A 20,555-nucleotide genomic window follows, 5' to 3' on the forward strand; every position below is an offset into this window, starting at 1 on the left:
TGTATGTTATAGTGGGTTCAGCGTTGAACATGTGAGAATACATGGATTTAACTGAAAAGATTCCTTCCCCTAACCATTTTGGTTTATCATTTTCATCAGATAAGGCAAAATAAGTCAGCATATCCATTAACCTTCTCATTTGGTTTTGTTTACTTTCATCTAACCATCTCCTAAACCCAAGCCTCCAGTTTTTATGTACCATATAAGCAACAGAACAAAATTGTTCATTGCATATCTCAGATAACTCCAGGAATTTATCCTTTAGAAGTACATTCCCACACCAGGAATCACACCAAAAGTCAGTATTTTTGCCATTTCCAAAAATCATAACTCTTCCCTTCAAATAGAGATCTTTTACTTTGAGCAAATCATTCCACATTGTTGAATTCATTGGTTTGATCTTTAATTGAGTCAAACACCTCTCTTTCACATACTTTTTTCTTAACAAGTTCTTGCTATACACCATCCCCACTTTCAAGTTTCCACCACAACTTGCAAAGAAGACTTAGGTTCATTTTCCTTAGATCATGGATTCCCAAACCCCCTTTTTTCTTTGGTCTACTGATTTTACATCACTTTACCAAAAAGTATCTTTTCTTCGTGCTCCCTCCTTGCCAAAAAAAAAACTTTTCCTATTTCTATCCATTCTTCCATGTATCGTTTTCAGGAGCAAACACATGGACATGCAGTATATAGGGATGCTACTAAGCCATGCTTTTATTAAGACTGTCCTCCCCTCAATGGAAAGCACTCCCCCTTTCCAACCATCTAATCTTTTTATGGGTTTTTCATCAAGAGGGATCCAATCATTGATGTGCAGTCCTCCCCCCGACACTAGTACACCTAAATACTCCATGGGCCATGAACCTATTGCACAATTAAACATCTCTGAATATGTGATAGATTTTTGTTCATCCTCACTCACCACAAGCACTTCACTCTTGTCAAAGTTTATCTTAAGACCAGACATTTTTTCAAACAAATATAATAGAATTTTGGTATTTCTAGCGACTTTCTCATCATCCTTAGGGCATAAAATAGTATCATCTGCATAGTGCAATGTCGCCACTCCTTTATCAATGTATTCTGGAACCAAACCCTCGATAATCTGATTATCTTGGGCTTGGTTGATCATTTTGGATAATGTGTCAGCTGCTATATTAAATAACAGGGGCGACAGAGGGTCCCCTTGTCTAACCCCTTTACCACACATGAAGTAATCCCCCATCCCATCATTTACTTTTACACTCAGAGTACCAATGGTCATTACTTTTCAGATCCACTTGCACCACTTTTCATTAAACCCTATTTTCCTTAGGCACTCCATCAGAAAATTCCAGCTTATTTTATTATATACTTTTTCAAAATCTAGCTTTGCTATTATACCATCTTTTCCCTTTTGTTTTGTATCATGCAAAATCTCATGCAGGCTCGTTACCCCATCCATGATATTTCTTCCTTTAATGAAAGCATTCTGAGATTGGTTAATAATTTTACCCATACATTCTTCAAGTCTGAGGCATTTTGTGAAAATTTTGTATATCACATTAAGGAGACATATCGAGCGATATTGTTGTATTTTACTCGCCTTCTTACTCTTCGGAATCAAAGTTATAGTTACATAGTTGAGTATGCCAATATCTAGTTTTTAGAGAAGTCTTCAAACATCCACAAAATTTCCCTTTTAATGATGTCCCAACATGTCTGATAGAATTCTATCGGCATATGATCGGCATATGGTCGGACCCAGGGGCTGTGTTTGTTTTTTTGATAAGATTACTTTTTTTATTTCCTCCTCAAAAAAATTTCTAGTCAAGATTTCATTGTCTTCTGGCAAAATTTTCTCATTGTCTTTCCAACATTCAGAATCCATTGTGATGCTAGGGCAATCAGAGGGGCCAAACAGCTCCTTATAGTATTGTGTTGCGTGTTTGAGAAGATGTTCTTCTCTCTCTACCGACGTGCCATTATGTTGTAGGCTAAAAATAGTGTTTTTCCTTCTTTTGCCATTCGCCACCTTGTGGAAGAACTCGGTGTTATTATCTCCATTCAAAATCCAGTTCGAGTTTGATCTTTAATGCCATTACAGCTCTTCTTCTGCTAAGATCTTTTGTGTTTCTGTTTGGATAAAGGTTCTCCTTTCTTGTAAGTTAGTGGGAAGTATACTGATCTCCTTCATTTGTTACAGCTTAAGTAAATCTTCCTAAGAACTTTTTTATATCTTTTTGTATGACCCTTTAAACTCCGTCCCCAGTCTTTCAGGAACTTCTTAACTCTTTTGATTTTAATGGTCCACACATCAATGGAACTCTCGGCTGTAACTCCCCAGCTGGTCGTTGGATCCGCTTCGTGCGGCCAAGATCGGTCGACCCGAATAGTTGCCGGCGGCGGCAAGTCTCCATGACTCCATGCATGGTCCTCGCGATGGGCCGCCGCTCCCCTTGCACGATGCGCTGCGCCGAGCTTCATCTCCAGTGATCCCCCAGCCGGTCGGCGCCGCCCACGAAGGCAGCGGGCACTCTGGAAGAGACAGGCTAGCTAGCTGGGGACGTCGTGCTCTGCCCCGGCGGCCTTTCCTCCTCGTCACATCACGAGGAAGAAGAGCAAAGGATCGATGCTGAACTCGACCTCGCGGTCCAGTCCAGGTGCTCCGACCCCCGGCCGCACGCCCGCACGCTGCAGCCCCGCCTCCCACGCGTTCGCGCGGCTCGTCGCCGTGAGCACGCGTACGCTGTCCGCGCGCGCGCACGGCCGTCCAACCCATCTTCATGCTCGAGCAGCGCCACGGAGGAACACGCTCGCGACGGCGTCGGCGTCGAGCCGGAACACGCGGAGGATTGAGGACACGCAGCTAGCGCAGGATCAGGATGGATTGATGATCGATCGTACCCACCAAAACCTTGTACTGTGATCAAATGTGTGGCACCCATTTTATTTCTTATTCATCAACTTTTTGCCAGAGTTACATGTCACAGCTTTCACAGGTCTCTGCAGCTCACGAACGATACACAGCTGGACCGTACTACCGGCGGCGGCCGGCGTTAGCCGCAGCATGCGTGTGCGCGGCAGCCTAGCCGACGCGGGGGGTCTTGGCGACGGCGCCATGGGCGTCGATGAAGACGCGGACGCGCTTGGGGTTGGGGCCGGGGAGCAGGTGGGTGCCCTGCGGGAGCACCTCCACGGCGACGTCGGGCCTCTCCTGCATGATCCTCGTCACCGCCGGCGTCGCCGCCATGCCCACCACCTCCGGCCACGACGACTTCTGGTGGTGGTTCGGAGCAGACGACCTCGCCTTGAACGACGACGACGACGACCCGTCCATTGTTCGACGTACGTGTTCCTCCAAGGATTGGTGATTCGATTCTACTAGCTAGTGATGGCAGTGTGGATCGTGGACTGGATAGATTGTGATCTGCTCTGAATCGAGGGCGAGAGCCATCTCTTACTTATAGATGGCCGGTGTGACTGTGACGCATGGCGTGTGAGTAGCAAAAACGCTAGCTGCAGCAGATGCAATGTTGGTTTCACCGACCCAAGTTGTCCGGTTTTGTTTGCGTCAACATGATTGATTAAACGAAAACACCGGAACTGTCGAGCATTGCAGTGATCGAAGAAAACCGCATGAACGCATGTACCCCTAGGCCCTAGCAAAGAATGGATCGATTTTCATGAAAAACGACGAATTATGCTGGTCGATTTCATCGATCCCCTGGGCATGCGCACACTGTCCCCATCTCCAGCGTCCCTGCTTGGAGCTGCAAGTATTTCCTTTTCTTTTTCTTTTGTGTTTTAGGGAATGGGCTAATCTATCTATCTATCTATTATCTTAGTACAAGAGTGTTAAAAGAAATCAACACGTTCGCCGAGAGAGTCTAGAAATTACCACGGTAATCGAAAAAAAAGATAAGGATATACACCGTTGGATTTTATGAGGATCTAACGGTCAAGATTGACTCGAGAGTTAAGATTTATTTCATAAATGTAGATGGAAATAGTGACAAAGTATAATTCCTTTTTTAAGTTGTACCTCCACCGCTAGAACTACAAGAGACAATATTTGGATCATTTATGCTGTTATGAAATAAATACTCCCTCCGTTCCAAATTATAGGCCATTCCAACTTTCTTGGAGAGTCAAAGCATTTCAAGTTTGACCAAATTTATACAATAAAGTACTAACATTCATAATACCAAATAAGTACCATTTGTTTCTTCATTAAATATATTTTCATGGTATATCTATTCGGACCATAAACTTTTATGATTCTATCTATAATTGTGGTTAAACATAAAATAGTTTGACTCTTCAAGAAAGTTAGAATGACTTATGATTAGGAGTATACTTATAATTTTTTTTTACCCCACGATTGCACATGACCATCCTTTTGATTCCTCACATAGCATGGCGCCCGCCTCCATGCAAAAACCGGCCGATGCCAAACCTCGCCCCGTACGTCAAGATCTCTGGCCACCCGGGCTCCCAGTAGCCACCCATGATCCCCGTTGTCAAAGCTGTCCCGCCGTTGGCTCTTAGCACTCCGACCTACGTGCGCTTCTCTGCCTCCATACGATCTCAACGTAACGACATATGTAGGCTTGAATGATACATCAAAGCAATCTTAACGCAAGGATCTTGATCAGGTTCCATCCGCAGGCTTGAATGCCTATTAGGAGCTTGATCAAGTGCAATCGTGTGCAGCAGGCAAATAGTCAGGATCAACAAAAGTACGTTCAGATGAGATGTTCTGTAGGTGCTCACGAGGCAGGTGGTGGAGCTGACTGTCCGCCTACAGGGACTGTGCAGGCACCACCGCAGGCGAGCACTGAAGATCGCAACCAGCTTTGGTGCTGTGGTGGTGAGCAGATTGGCTGGCGATGGCGCTGGCACCCATGCCGGAAGCTGGTACAACAGCAGGCAGTGTAGATCTCAATAGTTTCGGTACCCTCATGGCGCCTAAAGTGTGCTCGAACGAACAAAGAAACGACAGCATGGCGTGGCTGGCCACCTACGGTTGGAAAAAATCAATAGAGAAAATCTGAGAAACATGAAGGAGCAAGTGAAGCAACTGGTGGTGAGATGGAAAGAAAGGCCAAAGAGAGAGAAACTGAGGCAGAAAACAATTTCCCGGCAAGGACAAAGATGACCGAGAGAAACCATGGTGCGTCTCGAGGACATATTCCATATTCTTTTCCAAAAAAATAATTAAATTAATTTATTTAAAAGTATGGAAACAATAACCGCAACCAAAAGGTACAAAAAGAAATACAACAAAAAATCCACGGTGAGCCCAAGCTGACAAAAAAAAAGTAAATTAGCAGCCCCTTTGATATGCTTCAGAATTAAACGAATGAACTAAGAGTCTACTATGTGAAATAGATATAGATAAATACGTAGGTTTTTAGTAAAAACAATCTAAATAAATCAATGCGTAGTCAGACTTTCATACTTAGTGGGAACAAAAACCTAGACAAAGGACTACATAAAATCAAATTTATAATAGCTAATATTTTAGATTAAAAACAGGGGAAAAGTAAGGGACACTGGTGATGGAAGGAGGGGTTTACAGCAGTAAAATTTAATTAAAACATGACCTACACATTGTTGATTTCCGCTTAATTTCATTATTTTTTTTCAAAATTGAGGGATAATAATAACGACTGATCTGCTGGGAGGATGTATAAGCATCATCATAATGACATGGCATATGCAACTATATTTATTAAATATGTCAAGGCAATTTAGAAATTATGTATTGATTGATTGTAAATTTACGATGTCTTGAATAAAGGATTTTAAAATGGCAGAGCAACAAATCTAGCCGCGCTATTTGTGCGAGCCACCTTGCTAGTTTTTCTCCAATAGGAAGGGAAAAATTCTAAAAATTTTGGATTTTATGGGGGTTTTTTAGATAGAGAGGATTCTAAACTGGATTTTTCCTTGTGCGGCCACCGCTTGTTTATTTTCCGGCGTTGAGGCCCACGAACCAAGTGCCGGCGGCCTGGGGACAATGCTTCTTACGGCCCAATAGGCCTACGGTCAATCTTCTGCGATCACAGAGCTGAGACAGAGACGACACTGGCTGAATGCCTGAACATGATGCATTTCCGGCGCGACTCATTTGTTCGGCCGCGCAAATCTGCAAACCTGATCGGCATGCTTGACACGACACGCACCACGGATACAACCTGCATGCACTCGCTTATGTGCAGCATAACCAATCGATCCATAGATCTCTAGTTTACACGTGCAAGGTACTAGCTTCGTCAGTGGCGGCGGCCGCCGGCGAGGAACGCGAGCGCGCCGACGAGCGGCGCGTTGGTGTAGGTGGACGGCTCGGCCTGGGCGTAGTTGTCGCGGCTGTCGGTGTACGCGTCCCCGCCGTCGGGCCCGCCGACGACGGCGCCGACAAGCACGTTGGCGTCGGGCTCCGCCGCGTGCAGGTACCGGAACCCCTCGTCGCAGCCGATGCGCGCCGGGTGGTCGCGCACCGACGGCATGGACGCGCCGCGGTGATGGACGCGGCGCGGGAACCGCGCGCCGAACCCCACCATGTACGACGTCGCCGCCGGGTTCGCGCCCAGGATGTAGTCCACCTGCCGCCTCGCGACGGCGACGAGCGCGGAGGGCGGCACGGCGCCGCCGCCGCCGCCGCAGGAGACGGAGGCGCCGGCGGTGCTGAGGTACTTGGCGTAGGCGAGGAGGAGGAAGGTGGTGGAGGTCACGTACTGCATGTTGCTGTCGCCTTCCTTGAACAGGAGCCCCCCCGGCGTGTACTGCGAGGGCTGGAACCCGGCGGCGCCCGGCACCAGCGAGCACACGTAGCTGTCGGCGTGCGCCTTGTAGAGCTTCAGCCCGGCTGCCGCCGCCGCCGGCTTGTCGCCGGCGGCGTGCGGCTGCAGGAATCCCTTGGCGAGGAGGACCTTGGTGCCCACGCGCTTGTCGTCCCAGCTGAAGGTGAAGTCGTCCTGATCCGCGCCCAGCGTGTGCCCGTTCGCGTAGATGTACGACAGGTACGTGTCCGCCGACGAGTTGCCGGCGCCGCCGCCGCCCTTCCCCGCCGCCGTCGCCAGGTGAAGCCACGCCGCCGCCCACAGGAGCTCGTCCTGCATGGTTGTTCATTAGTAGTAGTACTAAAACTACCAAAACAATTCCTATGATTGGCCCAAATGAACCTAGCTTTGGCTTATCCAGCAAAAAGAAGAAGAAAGGAATCTAGCTGAACTGAAGCTGCGAGGTTATTGGTTGCCAAGAGCTCAGAAAAGATTCAGAGAAAATGCAAGGGACATGTGCCATCTCTGGTGAAAGAGACAACAAGTTTTGGATGTACCAGCCCGTGCCTTTCCATGCAACGCATATGCGTCTGAATTCTGACGCTTGCAACAACAAAAAGTTTCTGAAATCGACAGGCAGAGACAAAGGAGTCAAAGCTTGTTGCGTTGCGTACATGGTAGCCGGAGTAGGAGCAGTAGAACGGGCACGCCACGTAGCTGAGCGAGTCGCTGTACGAGCCCCTGTACCTGTCCGCGAAATCGAACACCTGCACGCGCACGTCATGTCGTCACGGGCATCGCCGGCGAGGCATGTGAGCTGAGTTCACCAGACATCGGGTGATCGATCGATAGGTTACTGTTACCTTTCGAGCTGTCTGGAGCAGCTTGGAGGAGTACGCCGGGTCGCAGGCCCGGAACACGAGGGACGCGGCGGCCAGCGCGGCGGCGGTCTCGCCGGCGACGTCGGAGCCGGGCTTGTCGGGGGTCACCTTGTAGATGCTCCGCGGGGTGTCCATGTCCTCGGGCCGCTCCCAGCACCGGTGGTCCTGGTACGGGTCGCCCACCTGCACGTACAGCGCGTCCGGCGCCGCCGCGGCCGCCTTGAGCAGATAGTCAGCGCCCCAGCGCACGGCGGCCCTGGCGTTCTCCAGCTGGCCGGCGCGCGCCATGGCGTCGCCGAACTCGACGGCGCCCCACGACAGCATGGTCACCGTGAACGCCATGGGCAGGCCGAACTTGACGTTGTCCCCGGCGTCGTAGTAGCCGCCGACCAGGTCCACCCCCTCCGCGGAGCCGTCGGAGAGGCCCGAGTCGCCGCGCCACGCCACGCGCTGCCCCGGCGGGAGCCTCCCGGAGCGCTGCGCCTCGAAGAAGAGCAGCGCCTTGTCGAGGGCGTCCGCGTAGTTGAACGCCGCCACGGCATTGCTGCCGGCCAGGAGGCAGATGACGGCGACGGCGAGGAACACAGCGGCCTTGTTGGTGGCGCTCACGGCCGCCATTAGCTCGATGCGTATTTTGCAGCTACAACGAGTGCATGCTGTCAGGTGTCATCCCAGTGGAACATATATAGCGGATTATGGACAGATCAAATCAAGCTGCTGCGTCATTGACACACATGAGTATGGGATGCTGGGTGGAGACGACGACAGGTATGGCAGTTGTTCGTTGGAAGCAACCGAAAAAGGTGGCGTCTGTTACGGGGCAATAGAGTGCAGTGGATGTCGTGAGTGGTGGTCAAACTGCTGCCGCTGTGTAGTGTAGTGTAGCTATAGAGGGTATTTGATACTAAGTGCTAAACTTTAGCAGTGTCATATTAGATGTTCGGATGCTAATCAGGAGGACTAAGACCCTGTTTGGGAGGAGGGGCTAAAGTTTAGCCCTCTCAAATGTTGGGGCTAAAATTTAGCCCTTGGGGTGTTTAGGTGAGGGGCTAAAGTTTAGCACTTGTGTTGACAAAAGACCCATTTACCCATGATTTCTCTCCTCTCCTTTACCCCTCCTCTCATTGTTCCTTCTCAACTTCTTCGTACCCGGCCCCAAGTACCACCTATCCCTCACCGCCGGGGACACCAAGAAGCAGCCGCACCTTGGAGCTGACCCCAACAAGCGGGCCTCCTGCTTCGGCCTCCTCGGCGGCGGCGGCAGCGACCACCACCCCAAGAAGCCCGACCCCTCCGCGGTCCAGCTCGTGCTCGCGTCCTTCCTCGGCGTCATCGTCCTCCTCGCCACCAACACCTAGGCATGTCCCTGGGCGGCTCCATGGTGGGCATGTCCCTAGGCGGCTCCGGCGGTGGCGCATCCAGAAGCACGACGAGGCCGCCGTGCAGCAGTTCTGCAAGGCAGGCGGCGGATCCGGCCGAAGGAGGTGGGCGGAGCCGGCGCAGCATCCTGGGCTCAGATCCGGCGGCGGGGCCGACGGATGCGGCGGAGGCGGCTCAACGGATCCAGGCGGACGCAGCTCGGGCAGCGGAGGAGAAGGCGGTCGAGGAGGAGGGGAGCCTGGCGGAGGTGGAGGCGGCGGGACCGGGCGGAGAGGAGGCCGGCGGAGGGGAGCCCGGTGGACGCGACGGGGCCTGACGGAAGGGAGCCCGGAGGTGGCAGCGAGACCCGGCGGAGGCGGAGGGAAGGCGGCGGTGGCGGGGTCGGCGAGGCGAGCGGGGCGGGGGGCGGCGAGGCTGGCCGGAGGCGGCGGGACCGGCACGGCGGGGCCGGTGCGGCGGGGTGTCATGCGGCGGGATCTGGCGAGGAGGAGTCAGAGGAAGGAGAGAGAGGGGGGCAAGGAGAGGAATTTTGGACAAGGGGATCACTTTTAGCCCCTTTAGTCCATTTTAGCACCTCTTGGAGGGCTAATGGATTATGGGGGGCTAAAATTTAGCCCCTCCATTTTAGCCTAGGTGTTTGGGAGGAGGAGGGGCTAAAAGTGACTAAAATGGGGGTGCTAAAATTGAGCACCCCCCTCCCAAACACCCCCTAAATATGAGCTAATTATAAAACTAATTGCAAAATCCTTGGGCTAATTCGCGAGATGAATCTATTAAGCCTAATTAATCCATCATTAACAAATGGTTACTGTAGCATCACATTGTCAAATCATGGACTAATTAGGTTTAATAGATTCATCTCGAGACTCCATCAGTGTAATTAGTTTTATAATTAACCTATGTTTAATACTCTTAATTAGTATCTAAACATCCAATGTGACGTGTGCTAAACTTTAAGGGGAAGTATCAAACACCCACTTACGCCACTTACGCAGGGGTCAGGCCGGGTCACGGGGCAGCTCCTATCGTTGCGCGGCGGTGCTTGCGGCGGAGACGGGGAGCCCGGCGCCGGGAGCTGGTAGCAGCCATGGACCACTGAGGACGTGCTGTGACTTGTGAGTCGATCCGAAAGGACTCTGAGAGATCACGAGTAGCTAGGTATAGCTGCAGCCTTAGGCAGGCGTAGCCGTTTGATCTCGGGGTGTATCGTTAGCATTTCAAGCAAGTGATGAGTTTGCCATCCAGGCTATGCATCATCTTGAGTTGATATTGATACATCACTGCTCTTCAGGTTCTATGCATGCATTACCTGAAATTCAGGTGGCATTGTTCTTCAGTTGATTTCCCGGTTCTGTTGGCAGAAATGCTCCAGCATACAAGCATTCAACTAAGGGCGGCTTCTTGTTCAGTGCCTAATAAAATGAATAAATCCAGGAGGAAGGGAGACAATACTTATGCAGAATGTACTCAGCCTTCTGCTTGGTTTACTGAACATTTGTCTGACTGTTCCTTCTTCCAGGGCTTGTGTCTCCCCATCCTTAACCATCGGAGTTTGTCGCGTCTCGAGTGAGCAGCGTAATGTCAGCGTCGAAGAATGGAGTGCAGGTCGATGCAATCTAAAATTAAAAAAAGAAAAAAAAACGCATGGCACGCATGCGTACGTCTCTGTCCTGAAATTCTTCTCCCTGATGTAAACTTCTGCTTGATTGTTGCAGATACGCGCAAGCATTTCTGGCTCTATATACTATATAGGAGTACTGTATTGGTTAATCCAGCAGGATTACTGCATTGTTTGACGCAGCTCACGAGCCACGACAGATTGACAGGAGCTTTATCCGACCCATCCCTGTGACCCTGTCGCTGCACGCGGGTCAGAGGCAGGTAATCCCGGCGCAGTTAATGGCGGCGCCAACCCATCACACTCTCGCCCGCCGCCCGACGTCCGTTGCTCAGAAGCGGGATTAGCGGTGGCTGCCGGCGGCGCCGCAAATGGAGATGATGCTACATTCTGCTACTGGTCATGGAGTCCTACTAAATCTATGCGCTCCGTCCTGCAAATTATCAAGGACGATCGCAGGCAGGTGGCTTTATCTGCGGCTTGCTTTAGCGCTAATTAATTTGCCGCCGTCCCGCCTGCGGTCGTCGTTAATCACGGCGGCTTGCTCATGTTCTGGGGCTCAGCTCACGGGCGCGCCGGTGCCCGTGCTCCCGCGCGGGACCCGAGAGGATGAGCGTGGCCATGGAACAGACAAGGAAGATGAGGGAGCGAGCTCACGAGCGCGCGCGGTGGCCCGTGACATCGGGACCGGCGGGCCGCGCGCACACCATCGTGTTTGATGGTGTCCTTTTTCGGCCTGCGTGCAGGCCCAAGGAAACAACTGTCCGGATAGGCCCAATGCGAGATTGCGGCGGATTCTGCGTACGGCCCAACAAAGGTTCATAATTAGCAAAACATTCGGCTCGGTCCGTTCGATTAAACGGGCCGTGGCCCGAGATCCAGGGTCCACTGGTTTTGAGAACGAGAATATGCCACGTCAGATCGGCATCTCCGACCTTCAAAAACATCAAGAAAAAAATCACACAAAAAAAGAAAGGAAAAAGAAAACGACCCGCCGGCTGCATCATCCATCCGCATCTTCCTCCTCCAGCGCTGCGAGGGAGAAGAGAGAGCGAGGCGAGGCGCAGCGCAGCGCTGCGGAAGCCCAGTACAGTAGCAGCAACCGAATCCAGCGGGCATGGCGGGCAAGGGCGCGGCGCCGGCGGTGGCGCTGAGCAGCGGCCACCGGATGCCCTCGGTGGGGCTGGGCGTCTGGCGGATGGAGAAGCCCGCCATCCGCGGCCTCATCCACTCCGCGCTCCGCATCGGCTACCGCCACCTCGACTGCGCCGGTAAGCCTCCAAAACCCCCGAACCCGACCGCCTACCCACCCTAATCACCAGCCTTGTCGGCACCACAGCAGTATGCCCATCCAAAGTCGGATCTAATGGCAAACCCCCCGTGTTCCATTCCAAGCCACAGGAGTGTGCAGTATGTGTCTGTCACTCATGGTGTTCCATTTCTTTCACAATCGTGTTCTGTTGGTCTGTACTGATCAAATTATTGAATGCTACTTTCATGGTCACATGAGCGTGTGAAGAAGACAATCACTGTTCGGTTTTTGTCTTGATAGACACTAGGCTTGTATGTTTGTCTGCTTAGTACGAATAATACAGGCATGCTTGGACACCGCACTGTGCTGCACGTGACTGAGATTTCTTTGGTAATATGCTAATTAGCATGGAATATCCCAATATGATTCAAAGTTCTTGTTCGGCACAGGAGTTTTCCTTTTTCTTTTTAACTTGGGTGATTTACTGTCTGTGTTTGGCTCCTCTGTCTGCAGCTGACTACCAAAATGAAGCCGAAGTTGGTGATGCACTCGCAGAGGCATTCCAAACCGGACTTGTTAAGAGGGAGGATCTGTTCATCACAACCAAGGTTATCTTAGTTGCTGGAAACCGCCACTTCCGAATTGCGCATGATCACAACCGTTCTACTGAAACATCTGCATTTGTTATGACTGTAGCTGTGGAATTCAGATCACGGTCATGTGATTGAAGCCTGTAAGGATAGCTTGAAGAAGCTGCAGCTAGATTATCTCGATCTCTATCTTGTTCACTTCCCAGTAGCTACCAGACATACTGGTAAATTCTTGGTCTCGACTTATCTTAGTATTCAGGAAGATTTCATAGGTGGCTAACTGAATATGAGCATTTTGATTGCCTACAGGAGTCGGTACAACTTCTAGTGCTCTTGGTGATGATGGTGTCCTAGACATTGATACCACTATCTCATTGGAAACAACATGGCATGCGATGGAAGAACTTGTTTCTATGGGGCTGGTCCGCAGTATTGGGATTAGGTAAATTGAAATGACGTTTCTCATTTCCTACCCTGTCATTATGATTAATTACTTCAACGAATTAGGTGATATATATGACTTTGCTGTTTCTAATTGCAGTTGTAGTTTTGTTATAGAACTTGCTTGATCATGTGCCTTTTATATGCAGCATCTCTAACATGGTTTGGTTCTTCCAAATCTTTCCGGTTTTGCTGTTGCATTGCATATTTTTATGTGCAAATTGATTCCTACTTCCTATTGCCCTCAGGTTATCAGGTTATCATCAAGTTAAAAGTGCACAGTTACTTTTCTGGGAAATTTGTCTATCCCAGATTAAACTTTGCTTCACATTTATTTAGTTTGTCCTTTTAATCAAATTTATGAAGGTATTAATCATGCTACACTAAAGTTTAGTTGCCTTCATTACAAATTTTATTTTCCCCTAATGCTTCCCCTTTTGGGGGGGTGAATTTGTTACCTTGTCGAATCTTGTACAAGTGTAGCTGGCTGGCTGCTCTTTCTTGAAGGAACTTTTTTAAATGGGTGTCAGCTATCATCTATACTTGGACTACCACTGGTCCTGCAAGACTAATTCAGATTCAGAATAACCATTGAATATGATAAATTTTTGCACTTCCATTTTGTAGTTCCCACTTTTGCAATGCTTGGATATTTTCACGGTCTACTTTTTCATGACAGAGGAAGTCACATTCACAAATCTAATTGTAGAGTTATTCATGCAGCAACTACGACATCTTCCTCACCAGAGACTGCTTGGCCTATGCTAAGATAAAGCCTGCGGTGAACCAAATTGAGACGCACCCCTACTTCCAACGTGATTCTCTTGTCAAGTTCTGCCAGAAGCATGGGATCTGTGTCACCGCGCATACCCCCTTGGGTGGTTCCACTGCCAACACAGAGTGGTTCGGGTCAGTCTCATGCCTCGACGACCCTGTCATCAAGGTAGTTGCTATTCCAAATCTCCATTATATCAATACAGTATCACCCACGTTTAATAATTACATAGCATTTTGGCAATATCAATTCCGGTGATGATGCAATTTGCCAACTTGGTGGCTACAATTTGCAGAGCTTGGCCGAGAAATACAGCAGGACACCAGCGCAGCTGGTCCTCCGGTGGGGTCTCCAGAGGAACACGGTGGTGATACCCAAGACCTCCAAGGTGGAGAGGCTGCAGGAGAACTTTGAGGTGTTCGACTTCGAGATCTCGGGCGAGGACATGGAGAAGATCAAGGCCATCGACAGGAGTTACCGAACCAACCAGCCTGCCAAGTTCTGGGGCATCGACCTGTATGCTTAGTTCCACTTGCATTGCGTGTGTCTCATAGGCACACCAAGTTTGGCACACGTGTTGACGTGGCGCTGTCCGTGTGCGGTATGCACACCTTTAGTAGCAACAAACAAATCTAAGGCAAAAAAAGGTAAAAACAAAGCTTTCATGTGTGTGTGGACGTTTCTGAATAGTTGTTCCATCTGCTGCCTCCATACAGCATCAATAAATAATATAATGGCGACCTCCGATCCTCATTTTCCATCACGTCTGAAGTTGGTGTTAGGTACTTATAGGTTCGTTGTCGCCACGTTTTCCTTTCGTTTTCAAGTCAGATTCACGATGTAGGCTGCAAGATTATCAATGTTCCCTGTCTGTTGTATTTACACGAAAAGTCTTTGTTATATTATATTCTCCCCATATGTATTCCCTGAGAGTTTTAACAAATTACTAAAAACATTAGTCATGACAAACCGGTTACCTATTGCTGTGGTAGATAAGATGTTTAACCGAAAACATTGGGGGAAAAAATGGAGAAAAAACCCCCAGAAACAACAGGGTGCGTACGCAGCCGGTCTAGATGAACTGTTCGATCTGAAGCAAAGAAAGCAACATGCTAAAGGCTGTTGCATGCACAAACGGTGTAGATGTATAGGCGTGGCAGCATACACACACGTGTTTTCCAGAAGGGGTAGGCCGCCGGTAGTACTCGCGATCGGTGACAAGCCACAGTCGGCCGCTGTGGCGCTGTCGAGAACGAGAGCTATAAAAGGGCTCTCGAGCCAGCCAAAGCCGCCCCAGCAACAGATCGAGCAGCAAGCTAGTCGCTAGAGCAGTGTGCGCCGAGTAGATATACAGCTACGCTTCCTATAGGATACTATGGCGGCGAAGGACGTGGCGCCGGCGGTGACGCTGAGCAACGGGCATCACGGCGGCGGGATGCCGGCGGCGGCGACGAAGCTGAGCAACGGGCACAGCAGGAAGGCGGTGCCGGCGGTGACGCTGAGCAGCGGGCACCGGATGCCGGCGGTGGGGCTGGGCGTGTGGCGGATGGAGAAGACGGCCGTGCGCGGCATCATCCACGCCGCCATCCGCAAGGGGTACCGGCATTTTGACTGCGCCGGTATGCATGCGCCTGAGCTCATCGTCCGTACATGCAGGATCCAACAGTCAATGTGCGTGCTTATATATAGGTTATTGATGCGAGCAGGTCACTGATCGCCTTAGCAAGAATAGCACGGTCGTTCTACTCGGTAGCCCAAGATTTCAACCCTTATGCGCATTGCCTGAGCATCACGTTGCCATTTCCGTAACAATAGTTTCGCAAGAAAAAAAATGTAGAAATATTTTTTTCTTTTTAATATACAATGATGATCATATCTTGTTCTGGTTCTTCTATGCATTCGAGAAAAAAATTGTTAAACGTAGAATTCACACTAATTTCTAGGTAGAACAAACACTGTTATTCGTAACATTAGGTCATGTTCATGGGCATGTCGTATATATGTACGATGAGCAGGCAGAATTGTCCACGCTGGTCAGTCACATTCAGCGCACTGAATCCGCGCGCTGCAAGTCCGGCGCACACAGGACGACAGGAACCACACACAGGACGACAGGAACCACAACTTGAGCCACGCATTCGGCCACAAGAAGAGAATGTTTCGATACGATGTGCTAAACTTTAATAATATCACATTGGATATTCGGATGCTAATTAGGAGGATTAAACATGAGCTAATATAAAATTAATTGCAAAACACTATGCTAATTCACGAGACGAATCTAGTAAGCTTAATTAATCTATCATTAGTAAATGGTTACTGTAGCACCACATTATCAAATCATGAATTAATTAGGCTTAATAGGTTCGTCTTGCGAATGAATTATACTCCGTCTATGAAATTAGTTTTATAATTAACTTATATTCAATATTTCTTTCTAATTAGCATCAAACATTAGGAGTTAAATATTGGTAGGAGTATCCAAAGCGGGCCTTAGTCTCATGCATGCACATGCAAGGTCCGATGCTGGCTTTTGCGGGTGACACGTAGCGCCAAGTGTACTTTTTCGACCGGGCCCACAGGACGGCACCTCAGCCCAGTAGGCAGTAGCCCATGTCCTCCTGCTCGCGCCGCATCGCTGTGGGCAAGCAACGCACTGCAGCTGTGCGCTCGCATGCTCTCCGTCCGTCCGCTCTCGTAATGCTCACCAGTCTTGTGATTTTTGTTCTCACTAAAGGAACATATATGTTCTGCAGCGTGTTGGACTAAGCGTGCTGGTAGGCCGTTGCTAGCTACCAAAATGTTTATCGGGTCATATTACATGTACGTGTTGGCTATGTTTTTGTTTCGTGCTGTGCAGCAAAATACCAAAATGAAGCTGAAGTTGGTGATGCACTTGAAGAGGCATTCAAAACTGGGCTTGTCAAGAGGGAGGACCTTTTCATCACCACCAAGGTTATCCGGATCACTAAACCAATGCTATCTTTTCTCATACTTTGAAAAAGTCCACAACAACACTGAAAATTATGCTCACTGAACCTGTTAAAAGAGGATTTAAAGTTTACATAGCAAAGGATAAGGGTCATTCCAACTCTTGAGAAACATCCAGGAGTCGGGGACTGAATTTACTCCAAATAAAATATACCAATGCTGGCTTGCACCAAACCATGATTAGCTCTCAGTGGTAACTACGAGTTGTATCCTCTTAGATTCAAGTGTGCTACAGCATTTCAAACCTGTACGAAATAGCGGGCTATAGCGAGGCTATAGCGGTGCTATAGCGTTTGATGTTAACTGCCGCTACAACAGTGTTGTACTAATTAACGCGCTATAGCGGAGCTATAGCGGGCTATAGCGGAGCTATAGCGGTTGAGCACAACTCTACGCTAAATCTCATAGCCCGCTATTTTGTACATTGTTTCAAACCTTTTCGAATTGTAACGGTGCATTTCAAACCTTTTGGACTCTGGTAGACTTTCACCTTGATACCCAGATTGTAACTAGCTCATGGTGCTACGCACTCTCCATTGTACTGCAGCCTTTCTTTCCTTTTTTTTTGTTCATCTTCCTTAAACATGCGACTGAAGGGTCTTCATTTGTTATTGCTGTAGCTGTGGAACTCGGATCATGGGCATGTGATTGAAGCCTGTAAGGATAGCTTGAAGAAGTTGAAGTTAGATTATCTGGATCTCTATCTTGTTCACTTCCCAGTGGCTACTAGGCACACTGGTAATTCCTTGTGCCTTATTTAAATAATATGGAGCAAGAACATTTTGTCATTGGGAGACTCGGTCCTTTTTTGCTTTATCTGCAGAAGTAGGCTCACTTGCTAGCGTTATTGGTGAGGATGGTGTGCCAGACATTGACACCACTGTCTCACTGGAAGCAACATGGCATGCAATGGAAGATCTTGTTAATATGGGACTGGTTCGCAGCATCGGAATTAGGTGAAAAGTTTATCGATGTTACCATTTCCTACTTGTTTTTGTTGTCTTTGGAAGTTTCAAGATATTTAACCTTGATGTGTTTGGCATCTTGTGATTCATATGTTAATGTTGAAAATTGGTCATAATCTCAAGTTACTTGAGCTGATTCAGGTTCAGAACAACCAGAACAACTGCTTTACATCTTGCAGCTTCTGGATCTGTTATACATTATTTGTCATGGTACAGGAAAGTCAGCTTCACAAATCTAACTATTACAGCTATTTTCGCAGCAACTACGGTGTATTCCTCACCAGAGACTGCTTGGCCTACGCCAAGATAAAGCCTGCTGTAAACCAAATTGAGATGCACCCTTACTTCCAGCGTGATTCTCTTGTCAAATTCTGCCAGAAGCATGGCATCTGCGTCACCGCTCACACCCCCTTGGGTGGCTCCACTGCCAACGCCGAGCTGTTCGGCTCGCTCTCATGCCTCGACGACCCTGTCATCAAGGTTGTTACTCCAAAATCTTGAATCACACTCGTCTTCTTTTCTAAGTTTTATGCTACATTTGAGTACGTATAGCATCCCATTTTAGCACGTTGCATCGTGCGATCCTGCACCAACTTGCTCGCCGCAATTCCATTCCATGGCAGGAGTTGGCTGAGAAGTACGGCAAGACGCCTGCGCAGCTGGTCCTCCGGTGGGGCCTCCAGAAGAACACGGTGGTGATCCCCAAGACCTCCAAGGTGGAGAGGCTGCAGGAGAACCTGGAGGTGTTCGACTTCGACATCTCGGACGAGGACATGGAGAAGATGAAGGCCATCGACAAGAACCACCGCACCAACCAGCCTGCCAAGTTCTGGGGCATCGACGTGTATTCTTAGCTTTTCTTGCGCGTGATCTCAGATCCTGCTCTGAAAACTTGCTCCATCCCCATCCACGTACTGTCTGGAATAAAATCGATAATTTTTTCTTTCTATTTCTACATGTGAGCTCGATTTCCCGTCGGTAAATTGAAAATGATCGTGACATCTGATGGCATTGTTGCATATCGTGTTATGAATTTGCAAAGCATATAAATAGTAGGTGATTGAACACTTCTTTTGAGTTCATTGGTTCCTGCAAACTTTCAATGTCTCAAACATGCCCAATTTCATTCAAATTCCATGTTCGTTCAAAAAAGATTCAAAGTCCATGGGAACTGCATCAGGAGAGGATCTCACCGTGCCATCCGTTATTCTGCACGTTATCTTCAGCAGAGTCCAGTCTTCTCAAGTCTCAACTCTGAACTGCTTCCCTTCCTTTCCCAGCAACAGAGTGGACCCACGTGCCATGGTGACGCCGCCGCCCCGACCGGGACCAGCGGCTCTCCGCCTCCGCGGCGCCCCTCGCCGACCACCTCGAGTCGGCGATCTTCGCGCCGCCCCCTCCGTCGCCGCCGCCGCCCTCCCCTGTCGATGTTTTAGACCGGCAACCCGCCTAGGGGTACCCTAGGAGGTCTTTTATGCGGTAAGGACCGTCGAGAATCAAGGAGTCGATGGAGATGCAAGGAATACGATTTAGACAGGTTCGGGCCGCTAGATCGCGTAATACCCTACGTCCTGTGTGTTTGGTTGTATTGATCTTAGATGTACTGGAGCTGTTGTTGAGGGGGGTCCCTGCCCGCCCTTATATACACGGGAGGGCAGGGTTACAAGTCTGAGTCCTAGTCGAGTACAATTACAGAGTTCTACTCAGTATGGTCCGAGTAGTTTCCATATACATACTTAACTAGTCCGAGTGGGATATGCCTATCCCCTTGTCTTGATCATGTCCGAGTACGTCCCTTAGTGGGCCGTTCAGGGCCTACTTGTGGGCCTGGGGTGCATGCCTGACAAGCCCCCGAGTACTTTGTAGTCGTGCGCCACAGTCTCGAGTACTGTGGGCACTATTCGAGTAGTTCTTCGTAGAGGTTGTAGTGTCCAAAGTGCTCGAGTATTGTCGCGTGGCTGGAAGGTACTCTTCTTATTCCTTTAAGTTGCTTCTATTCCAAGAATTTTATATGGTAGTGCGATGATAATCGCACTCCATATGGAGTAGCCCCGAGCCTTAGGTTGAGTCGAAGAGTCAGGCTTAGGGTCAATCCTGCTTCTTGGCCGTTTTATTCTTGGTAATCTGAAAAAGAAAATTCTGACCATCGGGTACGGTACCCGCAGCCCCCAAGCACTTAGGCGATTTTTGTCGTTGAAGTGGTCAAAACCCTTTGATAGGAGTAGCCGTTGGGTGTTATGGTAATAAATCTGTTTTAAAACCTGTCCGTTGCGTAACTGACGCCAGGAATCCGGAGGCAGCGGAGATATAACTGGAGGGCCCCCTTTCGGTTAGGGTTACGTTCCATTGTAACAAATCTATTTTTCTTCTTCCCCTACTTTTCTGTTCCTCTTTTGCACCGTCGCGATTGTCCAGTGCCACCGCCGCCATTGCAGTTCTTTGAGAGAGATCCGAGGTTGTCTTGTCCCTACTGTGGCTGAGATCATCTCATGCGCACCAAGAAGATGGGGAAGAAACCCGAAAAGACTCAGGGGAAAGCTCCGGCGGCGGGTAAGGTGAAGTCGAAGAAGGGAAAGGAGCTGGTGTTGCCGGCGCCGAAGGTGGGTCCGATGAACCAGACTGCGCTGCCACCGCCTGGAGTGACGTGGCAGAACTCTGTGATGAAGGAGGTGGCCGTTCAGGAGCTCGTCGACGCCAAGCTTCTGCAGCCAAAGGAGGTGCTCGAGTGGAGGCCTGCCTTTGCTAACGCGTGGCAGTTCGAGAAGCATCCGAACGAGACAGTCATGCTTGCACACTTTGTGGAGGGGGGACTTGCGGTGCCTACCTCCAACTTCTTCAGAGGTATCCTCGAGTACTACAAGCTTCAGCTCGTACACTTGAATCCCCATGATG

At 49.3% G+C, this 20,555-nt stretch overlaps 3 protein-coding genes across 3 annotated transcripts; 2 read left to right on the forward strand and 1 right to left on the reverse strand.

Moving 5' to 3' along the window:
• Positions 1-6,080: 6,080 nt before the first annotated feature.
• On the reverse strand, positions 6,081-8,447 carry LOC101780328 (endoglucanase 4). The gene is made up of 3 exons (XM_004954681.4): positions 7,634-8,447; positions 7,445-7,537; positions 6,081-7,103 (listed from the first exon to the last, which is right to left on the reverse strand). Exons 1-3 carry the CDS (start codon positions 8,267-8,269, stop codon positions 6,264-6,266), a joined length of 1,569 nt encoding a protein of 522 aa, XP_004954738.2. The 5' UTR covers positions 8,270-8,447; the 3' UTR covers positions 6,081-6,263.
• A 3,170-nt stretch (positions 8,448-11,617) lies between these two features.
• On the forward strand, positions 11,618-14,470 carry LOC101769244 (NADP-dependent D-sorbitol-6-phosphate dehydrogenase). The gene is made up of 6 exons (XM_004951999.3): positions 11,618-11,920; positions 12,415-12,509; positions 12,598-12,715; positions 12,801-12,933; positions 13,656-13,875; positions 14,003-14,470. The coding sequence occupies exons 1-6, from the start codon at positions 11,767-11,769 to the stop codon at positions 14,231-14,233; spliced, it is 951 nt and encodes a 316-aa protein (XP_004952056.1). The 5' UTR covers positions 11,618-11,766; the 3' UTR covers positions 14,234-14,470.
• A 533-nt stretch (positions 14,471-15,003) lies between these two features.
• Positions 15,004-18,730, forward strand: LOC101769647 (NADP-dependent D-sorbitol-6-phosphate dehydrogenase). Its single transcript, XM_004952000.4, has 6 exons — positions 15,004-15,326; positions 16,568-16,662; positions 17,319-17,436; positions 17,522-17,654; positions 17,924-18,143; positions 18,287-18,730. The coding sequence occupies exons 1-6, from the start codon at positions 15,083-15,085 to the stop codon at positions 18,515-18,517; spliced, it is 1,041 nt and encodes a 346-aa protein (XP_004952057.1). The 5' UTR covers positions 15,004-15,082; the 3' UTR covers positions 18,518-18,730.
• The last annotated feature ends 1,825 nt before the right edge of the window (positions 18,731-20,555 follow it).

Source organism: Setaria italica, chromosome I, assembly GCF_000263155.2.
Source record: "Setaria italica strain Yugu1 chromosome I, Setaria_italica_v2.0, whole genome shotgun sequence".
Classification (NCBI taxonomy): Eukaryota; Viridiplantae; Streptophyta; class Magnoliopsida; order Poales; family Poaceae; genus Setaria; species Setaria italica.

Coding starts and splice junctions, on each gene's coding strand:
- LOC101769244 (XM_004951999.3), top strand. CDS start 11,767: ATGGCGGGCAAGGGCGCGGCGCCGGCGGTGGCGCTGAGCAGCGGCCAC. Junction 12,716..12,800: donor AGTAGCTACCAGACATACTG/GTAAATTCTTGG, acceptor GATTGCCTACAG/GAGTCGGTACAACTTCTAGT. Junction 13,876..14,002: donor TCGACGACCCTGTCATCAAG/GTAGTTGCTATT, acceptor TACAATTTGCAG/AGCTTGGCCGAGAAATACAG.
- LOC101780328 (XM_004954681.4), bottom strand. CDS start 8,269: ATGGCGGCCGTGAGCGCCACCAACAAGGCCGCTGTGTTCCTCGCCGTC. Junction 7,538..7,633: donor TGCTCCAGACAGCTCGAAAG/GTAACAGTAACC, acceptor GTGCGCGTGCAG/GTGTTCGATTTCGCGGACAG. Junction 7,104..7,444: donor GCTCCTACTCCGGCTACCAT/GTACGCAACGCA, acceptor ACAACCATGCAG/GACGAGCTCCTGTGGGCGGC.
- LOC101769647 (XM_004952000.4), top strand. CDS start 15,083: ATGGCGGCGAAGGACGTGGCGCCGGCGGTGACGCTGAGCAACGGGCAT. Junction 16,663..17,318: donor ACCTTTTCATCACCACCAAG/GTTATCCGGATC, acceptor TTATTGCTGTAG/CTGTGGAACTCGGATCATGG. Junction 18,144..18,286: donor TCGACGACCCTGTCATCAAG/GTTGTTACTCCA, acceptor ATTCCATGGCAG/GAGTTGGCTGAGAAGTACGG.